Source organism: Lupinus angustifolius, chromosome LG14 (genome assembly GCF_001865875.1).
Source record: "Lupinus angustifolius cultivar Tanjil chromosome LG14, LupAngTanjil_v1.0, whole genome shotgun sequence".
In the NCBI taxonomy this organism is placed as follows: Eukaryota; Viridiplantae; Streptophyta; class Magnoliopsida; order Fabales; family Fabaceae; genus Lupinus; species Lupinus angustifolius.
In genome coordinates this window covers 7,639,486-7,663,705 of record NC_032022.1, presented here as the reverse complement: position 1 = coordinate 7,663,705, position 24,220 = coordinate 7,639,486, and the positions used below count along the sequence as shown (strand labels likewise).

The 24,220-nt window shown below is 35.6% G+C and overlaps 1 protein-coding gene across 3 annotated transcripts; it reads left to right on the top strand.

The window, feature by feature from the left end:
• Positions 15,767–24,115, top strand: LOC109326702 (transcription factor GTE10-like). 3 transcript variants are annotated; one of them, XR_002105280.1, is made up of 11 exons: positions 15,767–17,702; positions 18,109–18,157; positions 18,261–18,401; positions 22,262–22,335; positions 22,435–22,507; positions 22,631–22,711; positions 22,793–22,908; positions 23,149–23,215; positions 23,345–23,475; positions 23,554–23,901; positions 23,952–24,115. XR_002105280.1 is itself a non-coding variant. In XM_019559446.1 (10 exons), exons 1-10 carry the CDS (start codon positions 16,395–16,397, stop codon positions 23,812–23,814), a joined length of 2,280 nt encoding a protein of 759 aa, XP_019414991.1. In that variant the 5' UTR covers positions 15,767–16,394; the 3' UTR covers positions 23,815–24,115. The 3 variants fall into 3 exon arrangements, 2 of the variants coding, with proteins under 2 accessions (XP_019414991.1, XP_019414990.1); XM_019559446.1 differs by having other exon boundaries at positions 22,435–22,486; positions 23,554–24,115; XM_019559445.1 differs by having other exon boundaries at positions 23,554–24,115.

Sequence of the window (24,220 nt, the reverse complement as noted above, 5' to 3'; positions counted from 1 at the left end):
TTAACGCACTTTATTCATGAACTAGGAACGACCATATAAAGATGTTTAACTTAGGCTTAATCAACCATAACAAAAAGATGAAAAGATAATGTCTAATCCTAACAACTTCGTAATCTAATCTTTGAATTGGCCAATTCGGTTGTGAGGAGTTTGTTGGCCGAGATCTATTCCTTGCTGGTTGAAGTCTTCTAGGTGAATTTGTTGGTCAACTTGGTCTTGGTTTGATGCATTTGAAATAGAAGATAAGATTGAGTTGATCTTCACGGTCGGATTGAGGTCTTTGTAACATGATGGCCCATTGTAATTTTGGTGCCTTAATCTTCATATTATCTTTAAGTTTTCCAAGCCTTGGTTGTGTGCTCCTTATCCTAGATTATAGTTTTGTGGCTTTAAGCTCCTATCTTCATCTCCTTATTTCTAACCGTGTGGATTTTGGTAGATTGAAACTCCTTGATTCGTGCCAACTCCTTGCTTTCGCCCTTGATTCATCTATTCCTCCCTTTGATGTGTAACAGTGTTTCCTTCATTTAAAAAACATAACATTAGTTAAGTAAATGCATTTAATGAAAACAAATTAAAACAAGGTAAACATGATAGCTAAAATTCCTAGACTAGTGTGGGTTAAGACAACTTCCCACTTATTTAGGGTCCTAACTACTTGTGTAATAACTAATGAGGTCAATATGGTTCCTCCACCAAACTGTGGCCTCCCTCAAGCTCTTCCACATGTCTTATGTAATTTAAAACCATATCATCTTGCTTGGTTCCATGAGCACTTGTTTCCATGATGCTAATTATGAGTTGTTGAAGTGCATCTTGGGCCTTCTTGCCCTTGGCTCTAGTCATTGGTCCTCCCAAGTCATGTAAAGGTTCTTCAATGATGTTGGACTCCAGTGGGTTTACATCATTCCCTCCTTCTTCGAAAGAATTCGACTTTGAATGAGCATTTTCATCACTTGTATCAAAGAATGTCAAGTCAGCCACATCGAAAGTAACACTAATATTACCATACTCACTAGGCAGGTCCAACTTGTATGCATTAATGTTGATCCTGTCCGATACTTGGAATGGTCTGTCTCCTCTAGGTTGGAGCTTTGATTTCCTTTGAGGTGGAAACCTTTCTTTTCTCATGTGAATCCAATCTTCTGGTTCAAAGATGATTTCTTTACTTTCCTTGTTGGCTGATCTTGCATAGCTCTCGGTCCTCTTTTCAATTTGTTCTTTCACCTTTTCATTTAGTTTCTTCACATAACTGCCTTGACCTTACCATCCTTGTGTTTCAACAATGATGTACCTGGAAAGGGCAATAAATCAAGGGGAGTTAATGGATTGAAACCATAAACAATTTCAAAAGGTGAATACTTTGTGGCACTATGAGTTGCCCTATTGTAGGCAAAATCCACATGGGGAAGGCACTCTTCCCATGCCATTAGGTTCTTTTTTAGGACAACCCTCAACAAGATAAAGAGTGTCCTATTGACCAATTCAGTTTGCCCATCCGTTTGGGGTGGCATGTGGTAGAGAAGAGAAGCTTTGTGCCAAGCTTCCCCCAAAGGGTTCTCCAAAAGCGACTTAGGAACTTGGTGTCCCTATTACTTACTATGCTCCTTGGTAGGCCATGCAGTCGTACCACTTCTTTAATGAACAACCCCACGATGTGACAAGCATCATCAATTTTCTTGCAGGGTATAACATGGGCCATCTTTGAGAATTGGCCCACTATAACAAAAACTGAATATTTGCCACTCTGAGTTCGTGGTAAAGCAACCACGAAGTCCATGGAAATTTCTATCCACGGTGAGTCAGGGACGGGCAATAGAGTGTAGAGTCCATGAGGCATAGCCTTGGACTTAGTCCATTTGCAAGTAATGCACTTTTCATAAATTTTTTGAACATCACGCCTCATATGAGGCCAATAAAAATGATCATGCAAGATATCAAGGATATTTTGAGACCCGAAATGACCCATCAACCCCCTTCATGGGCTTCCCTAAAAAGCAAGTCCCTAATGGAGCTTTTAGGCACACAAAGCCTTTTGTTCTTAAAAAGGAACTCTTCGTGCCTATAATAGCCCTCATGGGCCAACATCATGTATTTGGAATAGGGTTCAGCAAAGTCAGGGTAATGTTCATACAAACCCTTCACGCGTTCGAGACCCATTAGTTTGGTCTTTAAAGTAGCAATTAGGGCATACCTTCTAGATAAGGCATCAGCCACCACATTAGCCTTTCCCTTTTTGTGTTTAACCACATAGGAAAATTGCTCTAGAAATTCTACCCACTTAGTATGTCTCTTGTTGAGCTTGCCTTGCCCCTTTAAATACTTAAGTGACTCATGGTCACTATGAATAACGAATTCTTTGGGCAAAAGATAATGTTGCCAAGTTTGCAAGACCCTCACTAATGCATATAACTGTTTATCATAAGCGGAATAGTTAAGGGCAGCTCCCCCCAACTTCTCAATAAAATAGGAAATAAGATATCCATCTTGCATTAGAACAACCCCAATTCCCACGTTGGAAGCATCACACTCAATTTCAAAAGAATTTTCAAAATTTGGTAATCTAAGTATTGGTGCGTGTGTGAGCTTTTCTTTTAGCCTTTTGAACGCTTCTTCTTATTTATCATCCCAATGGAATCCCACATTCATTTTGACAACTTCATTTAGAGGTGTGGCCAATGTACTTAAATCCTTGACAAACCTCCTATAAAAACTAGTCAGGCCGTGAAAGCTTCTCACGTCCGTAGTACTCTTTGGGGTGAGCCATTCTTGGATAGCCTTTATCTTTTTAGGATCTACGTGAACTCCATTGAAACTTATTATGAATCCAAGGAGTATACATGGTCAACAAAGGAGCTGCACTTCTCAAGGTTAGCGTATCACTTCTCTTTCCTTAATATAAGCAAAACACTTTTTAAGTGTTCATAATGTTCATCATGACTCTTGCTATATATAACGATGTCATCGAAGTATACTACAACAAATTTCCTAAGGAAATCTCTTAGAACGTGGTTCATCAGCCTCATAAATGTGCTTGACATATTGGTTAAGCCAAAAGGCATTACCAACCACTCGTACAAGCCATATTTTGTTTTGAATGTTGTTTTCCACTCATCTCCTTCCCTAATCCGAATTTGATGGAACCCACTCTTTAGATCAACTTTTGAAATTATGAAGGCCCCATGTAATTCTTCCAAGAGATCATCTAATCTAGGAATGAGATGTCTATATTTGACCGTGATGTTATTCACGATCCTACAATCAGCGCACATCCTTCAGGCTCCATTTTTCTTTGGGACTAGGATGATTGGGACAACACAAGGACTTGACTTTCTTGAAACCATCCTTTGTGTATAAATTCCTCGACTTGTTTTTGTATTTCATTAGTCTCTTAGGGATTGCTCCTATAGGCAGGCCTATTGGGCAATGAAACACCAGGAATTAGGTCAATATGTTGTTCTATGCCCCTCAAAGGTGGAAGACCACTAGGGACTTCTTCATGGAGCACATCAATGAACTCATTCAAGAAGTCTTTCAAGAATTGAGGCATATTAGCCTTCTTAGCATCCATACTGTTCAAACAAAAGCTTTTTCACAAAAGTAAGTACATGGGCTGCTTTGTAAACAAAGCATGTTTTACTCCACTTTTTGTGACAAAATAACTCTTTTTAGGATCCTTTCTATCATTCTTTTTGACTTGGCTAGAGTATATGGTTTCAGTCGTGGCCTCTTTCTTTTCTTTATCCATCTTTTCTTTCAGCCTACATTGATCATCACACACTTGTTTTGGAGACAAAGGTGATATGCCTATTTTGTGGGTGTGATGCATAAAAGTGTACTTATTAGAATAACCATCATGGATGGCTTTCTTATTGTACTTCCATGGTCTACCCAAAAGCATATGGCCGGCCTCCATGTTGACCACATCACAAAGAACCACATCCTCATATTTTCCAATAGAAAAAGGCACTTCAGCCTGTTGGTTAACGACCATCTCCCCAGCCTCACTAAGCCATTGCAGCCTGTATGGTGTTGGGTGTGCCTTGGTGCTAAGTTTTAACTTAGTCCCGAATCTTGTACTAACCACGTTAGCACAACTTCCTCCATCAATGATGAGGGTACAAACATTACCTTGCACAAGGAAGCAAGAGTGGAATATGTTTTCTCTTTGGTTCTCCTCATGATCTCGAACTTCACTCATAAGGAGCCTTCTAACCATGAGTAAATCACCCTCATGCATAAAAAGATCACCATCACTATCATGTGCCTCATCACTAGATACCTCAGATTGAGACTCAATATTACCATTTAGGACCATTATAGTTCTCCTTGTAGGGCATTGAGAAGCAATATGGCCACAACCCAAGCATTTGAAGCACTTGATGTCACAACTTCTTTGATTAGGATCCATGAGTTGTTTGCCTTGGGACTTGGCTGCCCCTACTACCTCCTTAGTATTAGGGCCATTCTCCTTTGTTGTATTGCCCTCCTTCTTAGATTTGTCCTTCCAAGCATTAGAAGAATACTTGGATGCTAAGTTAGAAGAGTACTTAGACTTCATCCTCTTTAATTGTTGTTCTACCTTGATGGCCTTTTAAACAAGGTCATCTAACTCAACATATGGCTGCAACTCAACAATGTCCTAGATCTCAGGGTTAAACCCATGTAGGAACCGAGCCATTGTAGCTTCTCGGTCCTCATGCAAGTTGGACCTTAGTAGGGCCAGCTCCATCTCTTTCAAATACTCATCAACTGATTTGCCTCCTCCAGTTAGCCTTTGCAATTTGTTATGCACATCCCTCTGGTAAGAACTAGAGACAAATCTCCTCCTCATCACTCCCTTCATCTCTCCCCAAGTGTCTACTACATCATCACCATACCTCATTCTCTCCTTTTAGATTTGGTCCCACCACACCATAGCATGCTCCTTAAATTCTAGGGAAGCCATCTTCACCTTTTTCTCCTCAGTATAATGGTGACATTCAAACATTGCTCAATCTTCAACTCCCACTCAAGATAAGCCTCTAGGTTATTTTGTCCTAAAAATGTAGGGACTTGTATTTTTACCACCTCTAGCCTATCCTCCCTCCTCCTTTCACCATGACCTACTCCCTCATACCCATCCTCCTCACGCCTCCCTCTCCTTCCCTCATACTCATCCTCCTCACACCCTCCTCTCCTATTTCTCCTCTTCCTCATAGGTTCTACATCACTACTAAAATCACCATCTTGCCTCCTATCAACATGAATTCGCATTTGCTCCATTTGTCTTTGTAAGGTCTGAAATTGGGTGTTCATCATATAATGTAAACGGTTGTCCTTGGTGACAATGGTGAACCACTATCTTCTAGACTAGCCATAATATCACTCGCCTCACTATTCTCTCAAGTGTTTAAGTATTTGCACTCCCTCACTTCTCTCAAAGTGTTTAAGTGTATCACTCCCTCAATTTTCTCCTTTGATTCTTGAGTGAGTCAAGTAATGAAGTTAAGTACAAAAAACGAGTGACAAGTAAATGCATTTACAAAAAAAGTGTGACAAGTAAATGCATTTAATGAGCCTTCTCATCTTGCTTGATTCCATGAGCACTTGTTTCCATGATGTTAATTATGAGTTGTCGAAGTGCATCTTGGGCCTTCTTGGCCTTGGCTCTAGTCATTGGTCCTCCCAAATCATGTAAATGTTCTTTAATGATTTTGGACCCTAGTGGGTTTACATCATACTCTTATACCATGAATTGTGGATTCCCCCTCCTTCATCATAATTGGCTTGATCGTGGGAACACATTTTCAGATAACTCTACCAGCGGGCCCAAATTCAACTCAAGCGAACCCAGACCCTCATCTAACACATGTGAACTCCCTCGAGAAGCACCACATCAAGCACTCCAACCTAGCGACCTCCAGCTTGGGATCTACCCATTCGCGACCAAAGACCCCGAGCCAGGCCCCGACTTGACTCACCCTCTTGTGACCAAGCAGGAGAACAACTCCCTTGTACTATAAGCACGAGAATGAAGTTTATCTCCTCAAACCTGAGAGTGTGCACGGCTAGGGGCAACCAACTGATGACTCGGAGCTTCTACCAAATGAACCTCAGGGCGAATTCTACACCATAGCAACAACTACCGTCCAAGAATCCACAATGCATTCATTTGATAGTATTAGGTAGGCGTGAAATAGACAAATCCACCAGTATTTGGCTGGTTTTCTACCCTTGATCCTTCAGTGGTTTGCTGATTATTGGCCATTATCTCTGATTTCTTTTTAGCTTTCCTTTTGGCTTTTTTTTTTCTTTCGTAGTGTTTTTTCAAGTTCCAGAACAAAAGAAAATTCAACATGTTTTTCCTACAATGCATGCACCAAAGGAAATGTTTCTGCTTTTTCACAAGAAAGTTAGTGATTAAGAATAAACAATATTTATAATTTATATTGTTTGTACAAATTCAAATTAATTTGTACAAAAAATGAAGAAAACGATTTTTGTACAAGATTATTAATAATATAGCATAGTAAATAATAATTTCTATTATTTAGTAATTTCCCAGCAGCGGCACCAATTTGTTGAAAGAGTTTTATCTTGATGGTAAGGCAATTTTTTGATTGATTTATTTAATGACAGGTCGATTCTTTGCTCGTCATCTCGGCTTTGTTGGAATAAATTTCAATGCTGGTATAATGGTTTCAAGAATGCTACCATCTCGGTTTTGTGGAATAAATTCCAACATCGGTTTATTGGTATGAATTTAGCAAATTAACACAAGTGATAATGAGTGATATTTATTTCCATTTCCTTTTATTAATCAAACTATTTCCTTATGGAAGGTTGGTAAAGAATAAAATGAAGAAAATAATATTGTTAGAAGTTAACCATACCACTTCTTCCGAAGGGTTGGTATAAAGAATGAAGAATAAAGCAATATATAAATGTTAGTTGTGGAAATGTAAATGACAAAAAATAAACGTTAGTAGTTAGATCACTCATTATGACTGTGTAATTTTCCTTTTCACAAAGATACAATTTATGAATTAAATTGCACTTTGATTCAAGGTTTCTTTCTTTGTCAACAAATAAAATTTATAAGTTAACGTTTTATTATATTACATTTGCATCTCTTCCAAGATTCAATTGTAGTATAGTATAGGGTTATGTCGAACCACAAGGAATTGCCTAATAGATCATTATTATAAACATGCATGTTATATTACTAATAAAGTTTTAAACATCTTTTTGATTTGATTTTGTTTATGAATTTTTAACAAGTAAATAAAGAAACATAAACAATTAATATGCACAAATTCTTGAGGCGGAAATTAGTTGGAAATATGGAATTATTTCTAGACTCAATTGATTTTGAAAACATTACAAATTATGTGTTATACTTTCGGTTGATTCCACACGTCATTTCTAAATCCTTCATCTAGTATCCTAGAATGATAAGATGATTTTCAAACCTTATGTAATACACTAAATGATAGTTAAGTGACACTCGTCGGAGTAGGTTGTCACATCCTACTTCAGGCACCATTAACTTTATTTAGGCTAGAACATAAGTTGCTTAAAATAGATGCTTAATGTGGCAAATGAACTAAGGTCTAGGTTTATTTTTTAGTTCACTTGTCAACTCTTTGAGAAGAAGCATGTTTGGATCTTTAAATCAAGTTTTAGGTGATCAAGCTAAAACCACATTAAGAACTTCATAAAGAATTAAAACTTAACCAAAAGTAATAACTTGAATGTATTGAATTCAAAAGATGATAAATTAAAGAGAAGAAATTACACCATAATCCAAATCAATATGTAGGAGCATGAGCCATCTATCCAAAGATGAGTTTGGACCCAAATGAGATTACAAAATTAAATTTTTGTATCACATTTGCCATCTCCTTTCTCCTCTTGAATTAATAAGAAACTACAAAATAAACTTACCTAAACTACTTTGGAATAGAAATTTTCCAAGAAATTACAAGGAAGAAAATGTGGAGAAAGAGATATTTCGGATTTGAGAGAGAGTATGTGAAGAATGGAGTGTATGAATGTTTTTTAAGCCTTGAAGTGCCTCCTATTTATAGAAGTTATTTGCCATCGCCAAGCTCATCTCTTTGACAACCAAGCTTCTGACCAAACCCTTCAGCATGGGTTTAGTCACTTGGCCAAGCAGCTTAGTCACCTACTTGGGACTGAGTCACCCAAGCTATTTATGAGCTACTGGCCCATCTATTGTGAGCAACCTCTGTAAAGCCTATGGAGACTACTTTGAGTGACGTCATACATGAGGTTCTGGTTGTTTGGTGGCTAAGTTAACTTGACCAAATTGCTTGCTGCACACTGCCAAGCTCCTATGTGGCACCGCTAAGGTGGTTAGGTGTGCGGTTCCAAGCTGGGCGGTCAAGGTGCTCTGCTAAGCTGTCTGCTTAAGCAGGTTGGCTTGTGTCAGGCTTATGTTCTGACCGTGCTAGGTTGGTGTCCAGACCAGCTAGGCGTGGGTTTGGTCCAAGCTAAGCTGCTTAGTGAGCAGCTTCATGTTGACTCCATAATTTGCACATAGGCCAAGTCTCGTTGTGTCATGCTTAAGGCTAAGCACATAACTTGCCATGTCAAGCTGAAGCATGTCATGTGTGCATCATTTTGGCCTATTTTGAGCATTTTACTTGCATTTGATTAATTCTTCTCTTTTCCACCTAAATCCTACAAAATATAATACAAAAGAAATACACAAAACATATATACAAGATTGTGATATTTTATCTAAAAAGTGTTGAATTAAGTTAGTTTTCTCAATTTTTCCAAGGATACATTACGCCAGAATAACAAAACAACATCGCTTAAAATTGTCATTTAACAACACTTTTGTGCACTTTCTATGTGAGCGCAGTAGTACATAAGATTATATTCAACAATGTTTTTTATAGCATTATAGAAAGTAGACATTTAACAGCGCTCACTAAAGCAAGCGATGTTAAATGTCTACTTTCTAAATAAGACAATTTCTCTCCCAAACATTCTATCAAACACATGACAATCATATCCAACTCCACCACATTTACAATAGATTTGTTAAATCATCAACGACTTCAACTACATTCAACCTTAACAGATTCTAATATTATAAAATAACATGAGTAATGAGATCTTACGCAAATGGTTCATTCTTTCTCCTCCAATGTTCACCATAGCCAAAAACCTAGAACACCATGGCTGCATAACTTCACAACAAATACACAGATCATACTATTAGTGAAGAGAGAAATAGATGAGCTAAAATAAGATAACGATTTACCTTAAAGAGAAAAACCAAAAATCGATATGAAGAGAAACACCATAGCTGCATAACGATTTACCTTATGGAGAAGAAGAAAAGTAAGAGAAATAATAAACTGAGTGATATGTAGTATTGTGTGACATTTTGTTTTTGAATTTGAAAAGATTCCTGCTCACTAAAACGAGTGTTTAACAGCGCTTATTGGAGAACTGCAGTTAAATATATGGAGATCTTTAACAACGCTTTCTTCAATAAGCGTTGTTAAAGATAACACTTTTAACAATACTTATTGAAGAAGTGTTGTTAAATATATGAAGTATGACCTTAATAGCGCTTCCTTCAACAAGCGTTGTTAAAGATAACACCTTTAACAACGGTTTCTTCAATAAGCGCTGTTAAAGATAACACATTTAACAACGTTTATTGAAGTAGTGCTTTTAAATATATAAAGTATGATATTTAACAAAACTTGCTTCAATAAGTGTTGTTAAAGATAACACATTTAACAACGCTTTCTTCAATAAGTGCTGTTAATTTTCTTCTGCCTTATATTTAACAGCATTCAACACATAAGCGTTGTTGAATGAGTGTTGTTAAATATCAATTCTGGTGTAGTGATAAGTGCCATAAAAAGTATGTGAATGTTACGCATTTTTGGCACTTATCACCTCCACAGTCTGGGACCTATCAATCCACGATTGGAGACCTCGAGCTAAACCCCAACCCGACTCACTGTTGATGTTTTTGCGTACGGAAAATGAACCATATCGTTCAAGTAATAAAACTGGTAAATACCGGGATATCGTCCTCAGATAGCAAATCATATCTATATTATTCTCTAAAAAAGTAGATTGAGTACATATGTGCAAGGATTTGAATTGATGATGTTCATTGAATTGAGTTTATTTAAAATAATTAATTGATAGTGTATTTCTAATGTAAAATTGAAATGGTTGGGATTGACTTTCATCATTCCTCCTCTTTTTAACCTTTAGATTTAATTGTATATAATTTGTAAAGTTATAGATCTTGATGCAACATCTTTGAATCATCTGTATCAATTTATTGATTACAAAATCCTCAGATAATTAATCAAATACCAATTCCTTGGATATTCAACAAATTATCTAGCATTAAGTCCAATATAAAAACAATTCATACATCATTATCTATTCCTAGATCAATGATACATCAAGAAAGATTATCCAGTTTTGATTCTAAGTTGAACTTAGATCCAAGATTAAGAATCTAATAACTATTTAGAATCAAGCATTAAGCAAATGATAAAATTTCCCAAATCAAAATAACTGAATACATATTCGAATTGAATCTAGTAAATACAAGAGTTAGAAGATTACATTCAATCTCAACACTGAGAGATTTAGCCGCTCATCCTATGCCTTACAAAGATTAAACAATGTAAAATACAAGAGATCCAGATCTAAAATTGTTACCACAACTCTCTCCCCTTCTCTCTCGTGTTTCTCTCTCTAAAAAGCATGAAAAGTTGCTTGAAAACTGAAGGTAACCCCCTTCACATTCGTGCATCCGCCTATGTCTAATTCATAATTTTTGCCTCTCACTCAAGTTAGAGATTCTCGCTTCAGCGAGAGAGAGAGACAATTGTTTTGAATACATGTTCCTCGCTTGGGCGATAGGTGTGGCATGAGCGTGAGATCCATAGAGGGTTTGGCCTTGCACTCTTGGTTTTGTCGCTTGAGCGTCAGGTTCTCGCTCAGGCGAGAAGGCAAACTTTGGCTTGGGCGACCCTCTAGCTTGGGTGAGGAGACACTGCTTTTTTTCCACAAACTTCAATTTCCAGGTTCTTCAACCTCATTACCTTGCAAATGACACAACATATGTAAGCTTCCTAAGCAAGAAATAATTACTCTAGATTCTTTAGAGTTGTACAAGAATTTCATCATAACTAAACAATAAATGCCCAAAATTATATAATTTTTTTTTTCACAACATGGTACTTAACACTCACCCACTGCAACATATTTTGAATTTAATGGAAGTTTTCTATGCGATTAGCGGAGATTTTTAACCTCCACAATATAACTAGCGGAGGTTTTTAACATTCACAATATAACTAGCGGGGGTTTCAAAAACCTCCACAGTTATGACTTCTAGAAGCGTTTTATAGAGGTTTTAGAAAATTTCTAGTATCTATACATTTATTTGTGGAGGTTTTTAACCGCCACTATTTGTGGAGGTTTTTAACCTCCACTATTTGACGAGATTTCTATAATGTTTATCATTGAGACTTTAAACCTTCACTATTTGAGAATGTTAATTGTGGAGATTTTAAACCTCCACAACTCGAAATAACATATAGAGACATGTTCGAAGAGGTAAATATTAAATGCTTATAGAGGATTTCAACATCAATTTAATTTTATAATTTTCACAACTTTAATTTCATTAACTTGTAATTATTATTTAAATATACAATACTAAATACAAATGTTCTTAGGAATAATAAAATTTCATTGCAAATAACCAAGGTAGTGTAACAAAATTGATAGAGTTATAATTCAACCTTCATTATAAATCCAAATACACTATAAATCTCAAAAAATTAAAAGTAGTCTCATATAACACTTTAAAAATAAAATATGTAACAACTGATTAAGATATTTTCTTTCTCACCTCTTTCTCTCTTCTTAGTTTCTCTTAACAACCAAACAAAGCCTAAGAGTAATTATACATAATGGCTTGGAAGACCAAAGAATGTATAAGTTCCACTAGAGACTTACATCTCGATACAAGAATAAATGATATAAAAAGTTTATTATATATTCTCAACTCTTCGTGCGTTAAAGTTATTCCAACAATTTATTTCCAAAATCTTTTATCTATTATAATAATAGCATAATCAAATTCGGTTAAGTAGAAGGAGGTATTACACAATCAACTTCAAGGATTGATCATAAACTAGTTACAGCTAAAATCTAATTTCCCTAAGAAATTCTGTACTAGGAACATCTTGCACATATGAAATACAAATGGTCACTCAATATGTAGTTTTTGATGTCATAAAAACTACAATGTACAATATTTGGTTAGAGAAAATACTGCATTCTATTAAAGTTATTTTCCAACAAATCTATAACGAATTTAACTAGAGAATACAAGTTACTCATTAGAATATAATTTTAACACAAGCCAAAAAGTTTTTTATAATTTTAACACAAGACAAAACTTGCCGACCGAAAAAAAAGACATTGCATAGAATCATGGACGTTGATTTTAGTTGTGTTTGTTCACAGAGGGGATGCAAGGTTTAAGTGAGAAATTCATGTATTAACTAGGGGTGGCAATGTGGCCCGGTCCGGCCCAGCCCACCTTTGTCCCGCCAAAATAAGGGTTGAGCTGGCTCGTATTGTTAAAATGGCTCAAAATGTCAATCCGATCCATATTTTGCAGGGCTGGCCCATTTTCTCCCTCCAAAATGTACATAATTAAAGCTTTTAGACAAAAAATAATCAACATACTTGATAAATGTCTTTTAAAACAAAAAATCACAAACATAAGTCTACAATATTACAATAACAATTACAACATAACATCTTAGCTTAAAACTTGTAAATTCTAAAGAAGAAACCAACATAGTCTTAAACTTTTAGACTATTAGTTCACAATAAAACTTCTAAGTCATAAATTTCAATTTTTAAATATTAGATGATCTGTTGGAAGAAGATGCGTCCACTTTTCTATTATTATCACCATCAACGTCTTTGAAATCTTCTTCTTCATCATCATCAGCATTATGTATATGATTAAATTAATATATGCTTATAAGAATAAATAAATAATTAACTAACAAATATATGATCACTGTACTGAAAAAAATAAATTACTTTCACAAACAAAACCATTCAACCAATTCCGAGTACAAATCAAAACTTCCATATTTTTTGATAAAAGTCGACTTCTATACTTGTTAAGAACATGTGAACCAATGCTAAATGCATATTCAGATTCAACAGTTGTAGTAGGAATACAAAGCAAATCACGAGCCATAATTTAGATTCATAATTCATATACTAAATAATAGGCTACAAAACATACAATTTAGATTCATAATTCATATATATTTTGATTCACACAATGGAGAGTGATATTAAATATAATATTGTTTGTTCTTTTTTTTTACACTTGACACTATGATTTTTGTGTAGTAGTAGGATGAAAGCAACATGATGGTAACTGTTGTTGAGTGAATTATGTGTTGCAGGTTGAGATTAAATTTACAGGACAAGCAGTGGTACCAACACTAAGACTACATGATTTGGCAGAGTTATGGGTTGATACAATTTTCACATCACACAGAATTCCAATAACCATTGGGTCCTCAGCAAAGGATTTTGTAATGGTCTTGGCCTATGCTAGAAAGCTTCCTCGCCCTTCAAATTCACAATTTTAATGCACCTTCAAAACTCCATATGTCACTATATATGTTGCAAAAAATATATATGTAAAAAACTCCTCTCTCTCACATTAGTATCATTGTACTAATGGATCATTACATCCTCTCTAAAACCAAACTCATTCTCACATATGCTCTTAGGAATTTTAACAAACAGTTAGTATGCAAGTTTTAGTAAAACAAAAGTATATTAAACATAAAGAAGTAAATGTCAAACAAAACAGCTTTAACACAGAAACATTGTGAGATAATGGAATTAGGGTGTTAATGGAATAAGAAATTGAGATCAAACAAAACAATTTTAACATAAAATAGAACCTGAGCAGTGAGTAGTGAGCTGAAAAATGGATACTAAGAGAGTCTGAGATCAGTATGCTAAAAGAGCTGGAAAGTGGAAAATGGATTTGTAGTTTACTGGTTTATGGGGTTTATGGCTTTTTGCACAATGCAAGTCTGAAGTGTGAAGTGGTTTGTGGTTTATGCTAATAGAGAAGTAGTTTAATGGTTTGTGGTTTATGCTAAGAGAGCTTGCCCGTTGCTACACCCCACGCACAGCATAAGGTCACACACTTTAGTTTTTTTTATTTTTTAACAATGGCCCGCCGGGCCAGCCCGACCCGGCCCTCCTTGGTCCGTCTAAAAAACAGGCTACTAAAACGGGCTGAATATGAGTTTTTGGGCTAAAATCCTCAGCCCAATATGCTAAAAATAGCTATCCGAACGGGCTGGCCCGTCGGGCCAAACCCATATTGCCACCCCTAGTATTAACACTGGTTGTTTATATGAATACCATGTATTGTTCAATTTTTTTTAGTAAAACAACTATTGTTGCTTTAAAAAATAATTTGTGGAGACTCTCATGTATTTGACACCAATATAAAATTTTATCTATAACTTCTTTTGGCAATAAATATTAAATTTTGTAAGCATTGTATTTGACAACAATATAAAATTTTCTCTAGAACTTTTTTTTGGCAATAAATATTAAATTTTGTAAGCTGCATTTTTTATAGTAACCAACCATACTCTAAACTTATATCACATCTAAAAAAGAACACATACCACAATTTATTAACAAATATTTAAATTCGAAAGAGTAACTTTAGATTAAGCAGGTTTTTTGTAACAAGTTTTCCCTAAATCAAACTTGAATATGATAAAAACATTAGTAATTTCGTACCAAAATAAATATGACAAATTTACCTACAAAATTAATTTTAACTTTACACGAAAATTTAAATGTTATTATATTTTAAATTATTATTATTATTATTATTATAATTTAACACTTCAATTTATGTAATAGTTTAGTAATTATAATGATCATTATTTTATATTATTATTATATAATTGGTATATAATTAATATAATTTTTTTTGAAAAGAATGTGAGTCCCATTAAACTTATGACTGTAATCATAAAAAAAATGTACAAATAATATTTATATACAATCAATATATCATAAACTATTTATTTATATTATTTATACTTAAGAGTTAACAATAATTAAATATTAATGATAAATATTAGTTATACATTTTTATTAATTACCTAATTGTTTAAAACAATATAAAATAAAAATGTAAAACAATATAATATTCATTACCCTAAACCCAAAATTGTGGATCCCATCCACAACTTCCCTAAAAAAATAAACTATTTCCATAAATATTTTGAAACATATACTAAATATGTGATAGTGTAGTTTGACTACACTATCCACATAAATTTTCCAGCGACACTTATTAGGAGGTCACGATTAGTTCGATTTTTAATAGTACAAAAAATAAACATCTACTCAAGGTCACAATTAACCCTAATAAAAACTGTTAGATTGAACAAAATGGAAAAAAATGATGATGCAGTTTTGGAGAAAGTGCAATCTTTATTCACCATTAATATGTATATTTATCCATAATCAATATGCAGTATGTAGTCTAAGGTAATTTTTTTATTAAGCAATAATAAAACAGGATAGACAATATAGTTTTTTTTTGGGTACAAAGATAGACAATATTGTGACAGTATAAGAAAAACATAGTTAATAAATCTTTTTTTTTTTCCTCTTCTGTTTTCGAAATAGCGACGGGGAGAGGGATGAGCAAACTAACACATCGATATCAGTGTCTTAGATTTCCTTTCTCTCTCTGTGTGGAAGGACTAAGCCAAGAAAATCAAATTGCTACTTTTGCTCTTCTAGAAATTTCTACAATTCATTTTTCAAACAAATTCGTTTCTTTTATAGGGATTCGCACATTTTTTTAATCCCATTTTCTTCTTTCCACCATTTTCTCTCTCTCTCTCTCGATCTAGGGTTTATGCTTCCATTGATTTTTTAATGATTGATGCTATTTTGTTATTCGCGTTCTCATAACCCTATCTTTCGCTTACCCATTTCGTTTTTTCATAGTTTTGTTTCAAATCGTGAGGGTTCTGAATAAGGGGCTGTTTACATAAAAGTTTCAACTTTTTGGATTGAACCAGAAAGCAACCGTGAGATCAGTGAAGAATATAAGGATAAATGTAAATAGGGTAAGGGCATTGCACCCATTGTTATTTGGGGTTTGTGAATTTTTCACATTAGAGCTGGGAGATTGCATATAATCTGTTATTCTCGGAATTGGTTGTTTTTCAGTGATTTGGGGCAAAATTTGTTGCTGTTGAAGTTGATATGTGTAGTTATTGGAATTTTATGTCATGGCACCAACTTTACCTATAGAATTTGCTGGACAAAAGGAATCCAGAAAATACTCTCATTCACAAGTTATGGGAAAGTCTAGGAAGTACTCTAAAGGTTATGCTACTGGTTTTGTTCCCGATTTTCGTCACGCTGTAGAGACTATGGGTGAATCAGAAGGGTTAGGTAGCTCAGGTAGGGTTGATACAGAGATGACAGCATCGGCCAATTCATTCGCGCCGAGGAGGAAAGGTGTTAATGGTAGTTTTGATGTACCTTTGCAGCTTTTTCTGTTGTCGAAGATGTCTGGTTCGGAGAAAAAGGATTTGAAAATGAGGTTAAGTTGGGAACTTGAAAGAGTGAGAGAACTTAAGAAGAAAGTTGACAGTGTGAATTTGAACATGATTACATTATCTCCCTCTAGTGATATCAGGAGGGGAGGTGTGGGACAGAAGAGGCCTCAGTTGGAGAGTGAGCAGCACATAACAATTGAAGCATCAGTGCCACATGGCAAGAAAAGGCACTTCCCGGGACGCAGTGGTCCGAAGCCCAAGAAAAGCACGTCTGGTCGTTTTGAATATGTGAAACCAGCTGCACCAGTGAGTTCTTCCAATGCTACATTGTTGAAATCGTGTGAGACATTACTTAACCGTTTGATGACTCATCAGTATGGTTGGGTTTTTAACACCCCAGTTGATGTTGTTAAATTGAACATTCCGGATTATTTCAAAGTCATCAAACATCCAATGGATTTGGGTACTGTGAAGAGTAGAATAACTTCAGGTGAATATTCAAATCCTATGGATTTTGCTGCAGATGTGCGGCTGACGTTTTCAAATGCCATGACTTATAATCCACCGGGCAATGATGTACACATCATGGCAGATAATCTTAGTAAATTTTTTGGAACTAGATGGAAGCCAATAGAGAAGAAGATTCTTGCCACTGGTAGTCAGTCTGAGCCTTCAAGACCGATAACTGCCTTAATTGAAACTAAAATTCCTGATCGGAATCCTCCCCCAAAAAATAATAAAATAACACCACATGAAATTAATATTACGCCCGAGCCTGTTAAAAGAATCATGACTGGGGAGGAGAAGCATAAATTGAGTGTGGAGTTGGAGGCAATGCTTGGAGAGTTGCCTGAAAGCATTATTGATTTCTTGAAAGAGCATAGTCGTGATGCTGGGCAAACTGATGATGATGAAATTGAGATTGATATTGATGCTCTTAGTGATGATACCTTATTCAAATTGCGGAAGCTTCTTGATGACTATATACTGGAGAAGCAAAAAGTTCCGTCAAAATCTGGACCGTGTGAAATCGAGGTTTCTCTCTCTGTGTTTTTGTTTGTTTGTGTGCGTGCGTGCTAGCACATGTATAGGGTGGGTATCCACCTTTCTCTTGGCTTGAAACTTGCACTCATCTACAATTCAGAATGACTTTTTGTTGAATACAAATTTCTATTGAATTATGTGTTATTATCGTGATGATCATGCCTACCAAATTTAATCTCACATATATATGTGCAATAAGAGGGCAAGCCTTGGCCCAACAGTAACATTACTTGCCTTGTAACCCTCTCCAAACCCCACTAGGTGGTAGCCTTGTGCATTGGACCACCCTTTTATATATATATATACTAAATTATTATGTGCATGTCTGTAAATCATCCAGGGGTGTGCTTGTGCTCATGTAAACTTCTAACCTTTTTTTTTCCTGATCTTTATGCAGATTTTGAATGAATCAGGGTTTAGCAATTCATCAATTCAGCCATGTAAAGGTAACCTCCATTTCTTGTTTTGTAATTCTTTTATACCCCAAAGGCACAAAGGTCTATGATAATTGACACTGATTGTGATCCTTTATTTTCACTACACATGCAGGCATTGAACAAGTTGAGGAGGATGTCGACATTGTTGGTGGTAATGATCCTCCTGTTTCAAATTATCCCCCAGTAGAGATTGAGAAAGATGGTGTCAACAGAAACAGTAAATGCAGTAGTGAATCTGGCTCTTCATCCAGTGGTTCGTGTACTGCATAGTTTTGATATGTTTCAAGTTTCAGGATTTTTTTTAATCTTCAGATTGACGCATGTACAACCAGAATTTGCTCTTCATTCTGACTTCTCATTTATTGTCATACAATCCACTTTTGTAAATGAACTAACTCCTTAAACTATTACGACCTGTTTGTTTTTCTGGTTTTCTCCACTCTTCCATCTAAAGTTGGGTATAATTCTGATTATAACTTCCACAAAGTTTAGCACTTTATTTCACAAGATATTTCAATGTCAATTTTATTTGCAGTATTTATGACATCATTATCCTCTTTTGTCTCTTCTGTTTCCTCTCCATGGTCCCTTAGTCGCTTTTCTTGTGTATTATTAGTGAGCTATGATGAGGGGATTGTAGAAATATTATTGTGTGTACTTACAAAGTTAGGTAATTTTCAGTGTAAATTATCATTTACCTTTATTAGGAAATGCAAACCCCAAGCAACCACCCAAAACTACTTTTATATTTTGGTTCTTTCCGAGTATTTTACTTGTTCTCTTGTATGGTTGAACTTCTCGCTGACAACTAAACTTTTCTGTAACTTCACTTCTCATTTTCCTTTATGTGTCATCTACACTGTTGTGTACATCTGTTGATCTGCATTAACAGGGTTTGCTAGACATCTTGTGTTTGAGAATAATAGTTAGTAGTAAGCTTGTAAACTATGTAAATTAGTCTATGCTGTACAGTTTTATTTTGCCAGCTATGTAAAGTTAGGATGCAGTTACATAGTTAGTCTAAGCTCCTGCTCTATAAATAAAGTTGGCCTTTGTTGCAACAAACTAATCTTTCTGATAATAGAAAAGAGAAGCTTTCAATTATCAATTCTCTCTCTCTCTCTCTCACACACACACACAAAGACAAATTCATTTACATGGGTATCATGCCAGTCATCGCTAGCACTAACGATCCTGGTTCTCATGACACTGTTCCTTCTCCTTCTTCATTCACCACCTCTTCACCCATTGATGTCGTTCCTATGTGATCTTCTCCTCCACTTCTCACTATTTTGCTTCCTCTCTACCAAACTCGTAGAGAAGAAGTATCTCGTTTGGAGCCATCATGTAGAGGCAATTTTGAAGTCGAATCGAGCTGAGTGGTTCATATTCCTACTTGATATTCTTGATTGATTCGTCAATTCTGAGGATCAAGCTCATCGTTCTGTAGGGGTGGAAACAGGCTAGGCTATTTGAAAGAGGCCTATTACCTGACCTATAACAGGCCAAGTTGGGCTTTTTCCGTAAATAGACCAGTCTAAGGCTTTTTGAATAGCCTATTTAGCTTAACAGGTCAACCTTTAGGCCATCTAAGTCCTATTATGCCTAATAGATCGACCTATTGAATTATATTATATATTAATATTTTATTATACTATTTAATATAATTACAATTATTATATGAAATATCAATATAGAAAATATATACAAAATATAATTTATTTGTTGGTGTTAGATATGCCTATTTAAAACAATTATGTTAGCCTATTTAAAGGCATATCCATTAGCCTATCTAAATGCCTTATAGCAGAATTGGTTTTTAAATAGGCCATACCTAGGCCTTTTTTAAATAGGTAAATAGGTCAGGCCCATGCTATATAGGTTGGGCTTGTTTAAGATAAAGTTTGACCTGACCTGTTTCCACTCCTATCTTCGTGTTAATTCAGCTTTTCTAAGTTGGGAGGAGCAGAATCTGATGGTTCTTTCATGGATTCCAAACACACTTTCTGAGGATCTATGACCTCAAGTTGTAGGTTGCAAGCTTTCTTGGCAGTTATAGCAAGATGCTACTGAGCATTGCCAAGCTCAAACAAAAGCGCTCGGTCGACAATGGCGATCTCAATTTTTTTCCATCGCCATGGGTTCGAGCTCAATTTCTGAGTACTTTATGCGAGTCAAGGTAATTTTTGATTCTATTATTTCTACTGGATCACAAATTTCACAAACAGAGTACAAATTTAATCTTGGATGGGCTTTCTGAAGAATTTCAACCAATCATCACTTCAGTTGAAATTCAGAATGCGCTTCCAACTGCGAATTCTCTTCAATATTTTCTTCTCACATTCGAGGCTCGTCTTCATAATCATTCATCTCTGATGCCATGTTGGTGAACTTAGCTGTGAAATCTCCTTTGCAATCTCAGGCATCAACGTAACATGTGATGCCTTTCAGTCCTATGAGTTATGCTCCTTCGCCACAATACTTGCAATTCCATCCTGCTGGATCTCTTTCACACCTTCAACGCTGGTGGTTTCCATAAAGGTTGTGTCTCACTTTCGAGGTGGTGGTTATTTCTAGGAGTTTTGTTACCAGTTTGTACATGATTTCTCCTTCTGTTACTATGCATCTCCTGGTTATGGTGTATCATTTCCTCACCCTCATGGTACACCACTGGTCACACTTCATTCAACAAGTATATTGCACCTTACAATCCTGGAACTTCTCATGCACAGTGTTGTGCCCTTATGTCCTCAGGCCACTTATCATCATACTATGACTGCTTCCACTGGTGCTAAACCTAAATCCTCTGGTCCTACATGTTCCCTAATTCGGGTGCAACACTGCATTTGACTGTAGGTCCAACTCTTATTCAGGAGCCAGTTAAAAAATTCTCAGCTGATCAATATACTTGATTAATGGTGCTGGTATTTCCATTAGAGCTTGTGGACATTCTAAATTTCATATCTCTTAATCCCAGCACTATTTTGGCACTTAATAATTTGCTATTAGTACCATCTATCACCAAAAACATGCTTAGTGTTTCTTAGTTCTCTAGGAACAATTCATTCTATTTTGAATTTCATCCTATTCATTCTTTTGTCAAATGTCAGGGTTCTGATCAGGTTTTGCCTACCCTTACTCTTTTGCTTCACCTTTCGCTGCTCAGTGTTCTTTTTTGTCTAGTACCAGCAAAGTATTTAGTTTGCCTTTAAAACGTATTGTAAATACTAGGTGTAGTACTGTAGACCAACTATGATGGTTGGTCTAGGCTAGACAGTGGTATTCTGCAAACTAGTAAGTTAGGGTGCAGTCACACAGTTAGTGTAAGCTCTAGCTCTATCAATAAAGCTGGCCTTTGTTGTAACAAACTAATCTTTCTTATAGTAAAAGAGAAGTTTTCAGTGATCGTTTCTCTCTCACATACACAGAAACAGTTACATTTTCAATCTCTTTGCACCAATGGTTTTGATTGGTATTCTTGCTACGCTACTTATTTGTTTATGATCACCTCTTTTGCATGAACTGTATTCTCAAAATATTGTATAATATAATGTATTGAACAAAGTAAACATTTTTTTTGCCAATTACTTTCCTGTGATTTTATGTTAGATACCTGAGTAACAAACAAGAAAAATAGTAACTGTGATAGTTAATTGTAGCTAGTTGATTTCTGTCGGTGGTTAGTGGTTATAAGTGAGTTAGGGAGTGAGGGGCTTTACCCATTTTTTTATAAGAGAGGAAATAGAGGGAGAACCTGGTCTCTCAAATACTTGGAGTGGACTGGAGGAGAGTTCTGTAGTTCTCTGGTGCTGTTTCTCTTTGTTACAGTCCAGAGTTCATATCAAAGAACTCTATTTTTTGTTTAGTCTGTGGTCTACTTATGTCATTTTACTATTTCTCTGTGAATGAATTCGGGGGTTGGCTTATTCACACATGGCATTACAAAGTAGATATCAAAAGCTATGGAATAATTTTTTCATTTGCTTCTATAAATTCAGTAGATGCCGACAAATCTATTCTTGTCTTGTAATGGTGAAATTAGACCCTTGAAAATTAATTTTTCTGCATGCTAGAATCTGTTTTCTTGTCTGACTCACAAATATCGCATGGCAGATTCAGACTCAAGTAGTTCATCTAGTAGTGAGTTAGACACTGCTAAAGCATCAGAACCTCCTTGTACTACCAAGGTAATTGGGATATGTATGGTATCAGATGTTATGGTATTTGATAAAGTGCATTTTTCTTCTGCTTTGACTGGTACCCTTGTTAAAAACTCTGTATTTCAGGAAAATGTAGGATCTGGCTTGACTTTGGATCAGAACAGAGGGGATCCTCCTGGTAATTCCGAGACTGAAAAGGGCAAGTGCTCCACTTGATGGTGTTGTGTAACCATGTGCTTCTTTGGTATCTTGGCATTAGTTTTAACGAGGATGCCTCGGTCACTGTTGCCTTCTTTTGCTTATTATCTTCTTTTCCATGCAGATTCAATGACGGTGGGTGGCCACGTTGAGCAGAGTTCTGAGACTCAACCAATTACTATCGAGCAAGAAAACCATCAAGAGGGTAAGCTTGAAAAAGATGAAGAAAAATGTTTGCTGTTAGTTTTTGGGGCATGATCTCACACTCCATGCTATAACATTTTAGGGGAGAGTGCTCCATCTCAGAGGCAAGTCTCTCCTGAAAAGCTCTACCGTGCAGCTTTGTTAAGAAGCCGGTTTGCTGACACCATACTTAAAGCTCAGGAAAAAACTCTTGAAAAGGTTTGTTAAGATGGTAATGGTGTTAGTTATAGTTTTTATTCCCTTCGTGAATAGAACAGGTTTTGAAAAACTTCAGAGTTGAAGTGTTTAGTTTTTTGTCTCTTCCTCTCACCACTGTTCTATTACTGCACAGGTATCAGATTTTGTAATTATCATCACTTGCACCATTCATAAAACCTTTACCAACATTATTTCAAGTTTTATTTGAAATGCGAATTTTTAATTCCATCATGATTTCAGGATGAAAAGCGAGATCCTGAAAAACTTAGGATAGAGCGAGAAGATCTTGAAAGGCGGCACAAGGAAGGTGTGTTTTTTATTTTGAACCTTATAATATTTGTTTGTTCTATGGAGGTTATGAAATTGTCTTATAATGCTATTTCAGTTTTTCAAGCTTTGACTGATTTATAATTTTATTTTTTGTGTGCTTCGTTAGAGAAAGCCCGGTTGCAAGCAGAGGCAAAGGCTGCAGAAGAGGCTCGAAAAAAAGCCGAGGCCGAAGCTGTAGCAGAAGCTAAAAGGAAGAGGGAACGGGAGAGGGAAGCAGCACGTCTGGCTTTGCAAAAGGTAACTATAAAAGCTGTATTTAGTTAGGATGCAAATTCAGTTTCCTTAAAAGTTATACTGAAATACCCTTATTTGTAGATTGAGAAAACTGTGGACATTAATGAGAATAGTCAATTTTTAGAAGATCTAGAGATGCTTAGTTATGTAAATGGGAAGCAATTACCAAATTTCAAAGAGGAAACAAGCCCAGATCATATACAAAGATTGGGTAGTTTCAACCTGCCTGGAAATCCCTTAGAACAGCTAGGACTGTACATGAAGGCTGATGATGAAGACGAAGAAGAGCCGCCTCCGAGTGCTGCAGGGCCATCAAATGATACAGAAGAAGAAATTGATTGATATCTTTTAACTAATTAAATTGAACAAATATATATATAGGTGGTAGTTCTAAGGAAAAAATGAGGTAATGAAAGCTTATTTAGCAAGGGTATGAAGATTGGAACTGGTTGCCTCTTCTGATTAAGTTTATTTTCAAGTGGGGAATGGTTTCAAATTTACTTGGAAAGGCTTTGGTAGACCAATCAACTTTTGTCCAATTTTGCTTGTAAAAGGAATTCATTTATAAAGAGTTATATGCCTGACTTTGACAATTGTATAATATTTTTAGTGCCACTTTAAAATCCTTTATATTTATTTTTTCCTTGAAATGCATTTTAACTGCTTTTGCGACATAAATTAAGATCAAGAGAGCAAATCTGTCGTCTTATGCAGTGTCACTTTATATACATTGTTTATTATTTGTTGA

Coding starts and splice junctions, on each gene's coding strand:
- LOC109326702 (XM_019559445.1), top strand. CDS start 16,395: ATGGCACCAACTTTACCTATAGAATTTGCTGGACAAAAGGAATCCAGA. Junction 22,909..23,148: donor AGGAAAAAACTCTTGAAAAG/GTTTGTTAAGAT, acceptor TCATGATTTCAG/GATGAAAAGCGAGATCCTGA. Junction 23,476..23,553: donor CACGTCTGGCTTTGCAAAAG/GTAACTATAAAA, acceptor CCTTATTTGTAG/ATTGAGAAAACTGTGGACAT.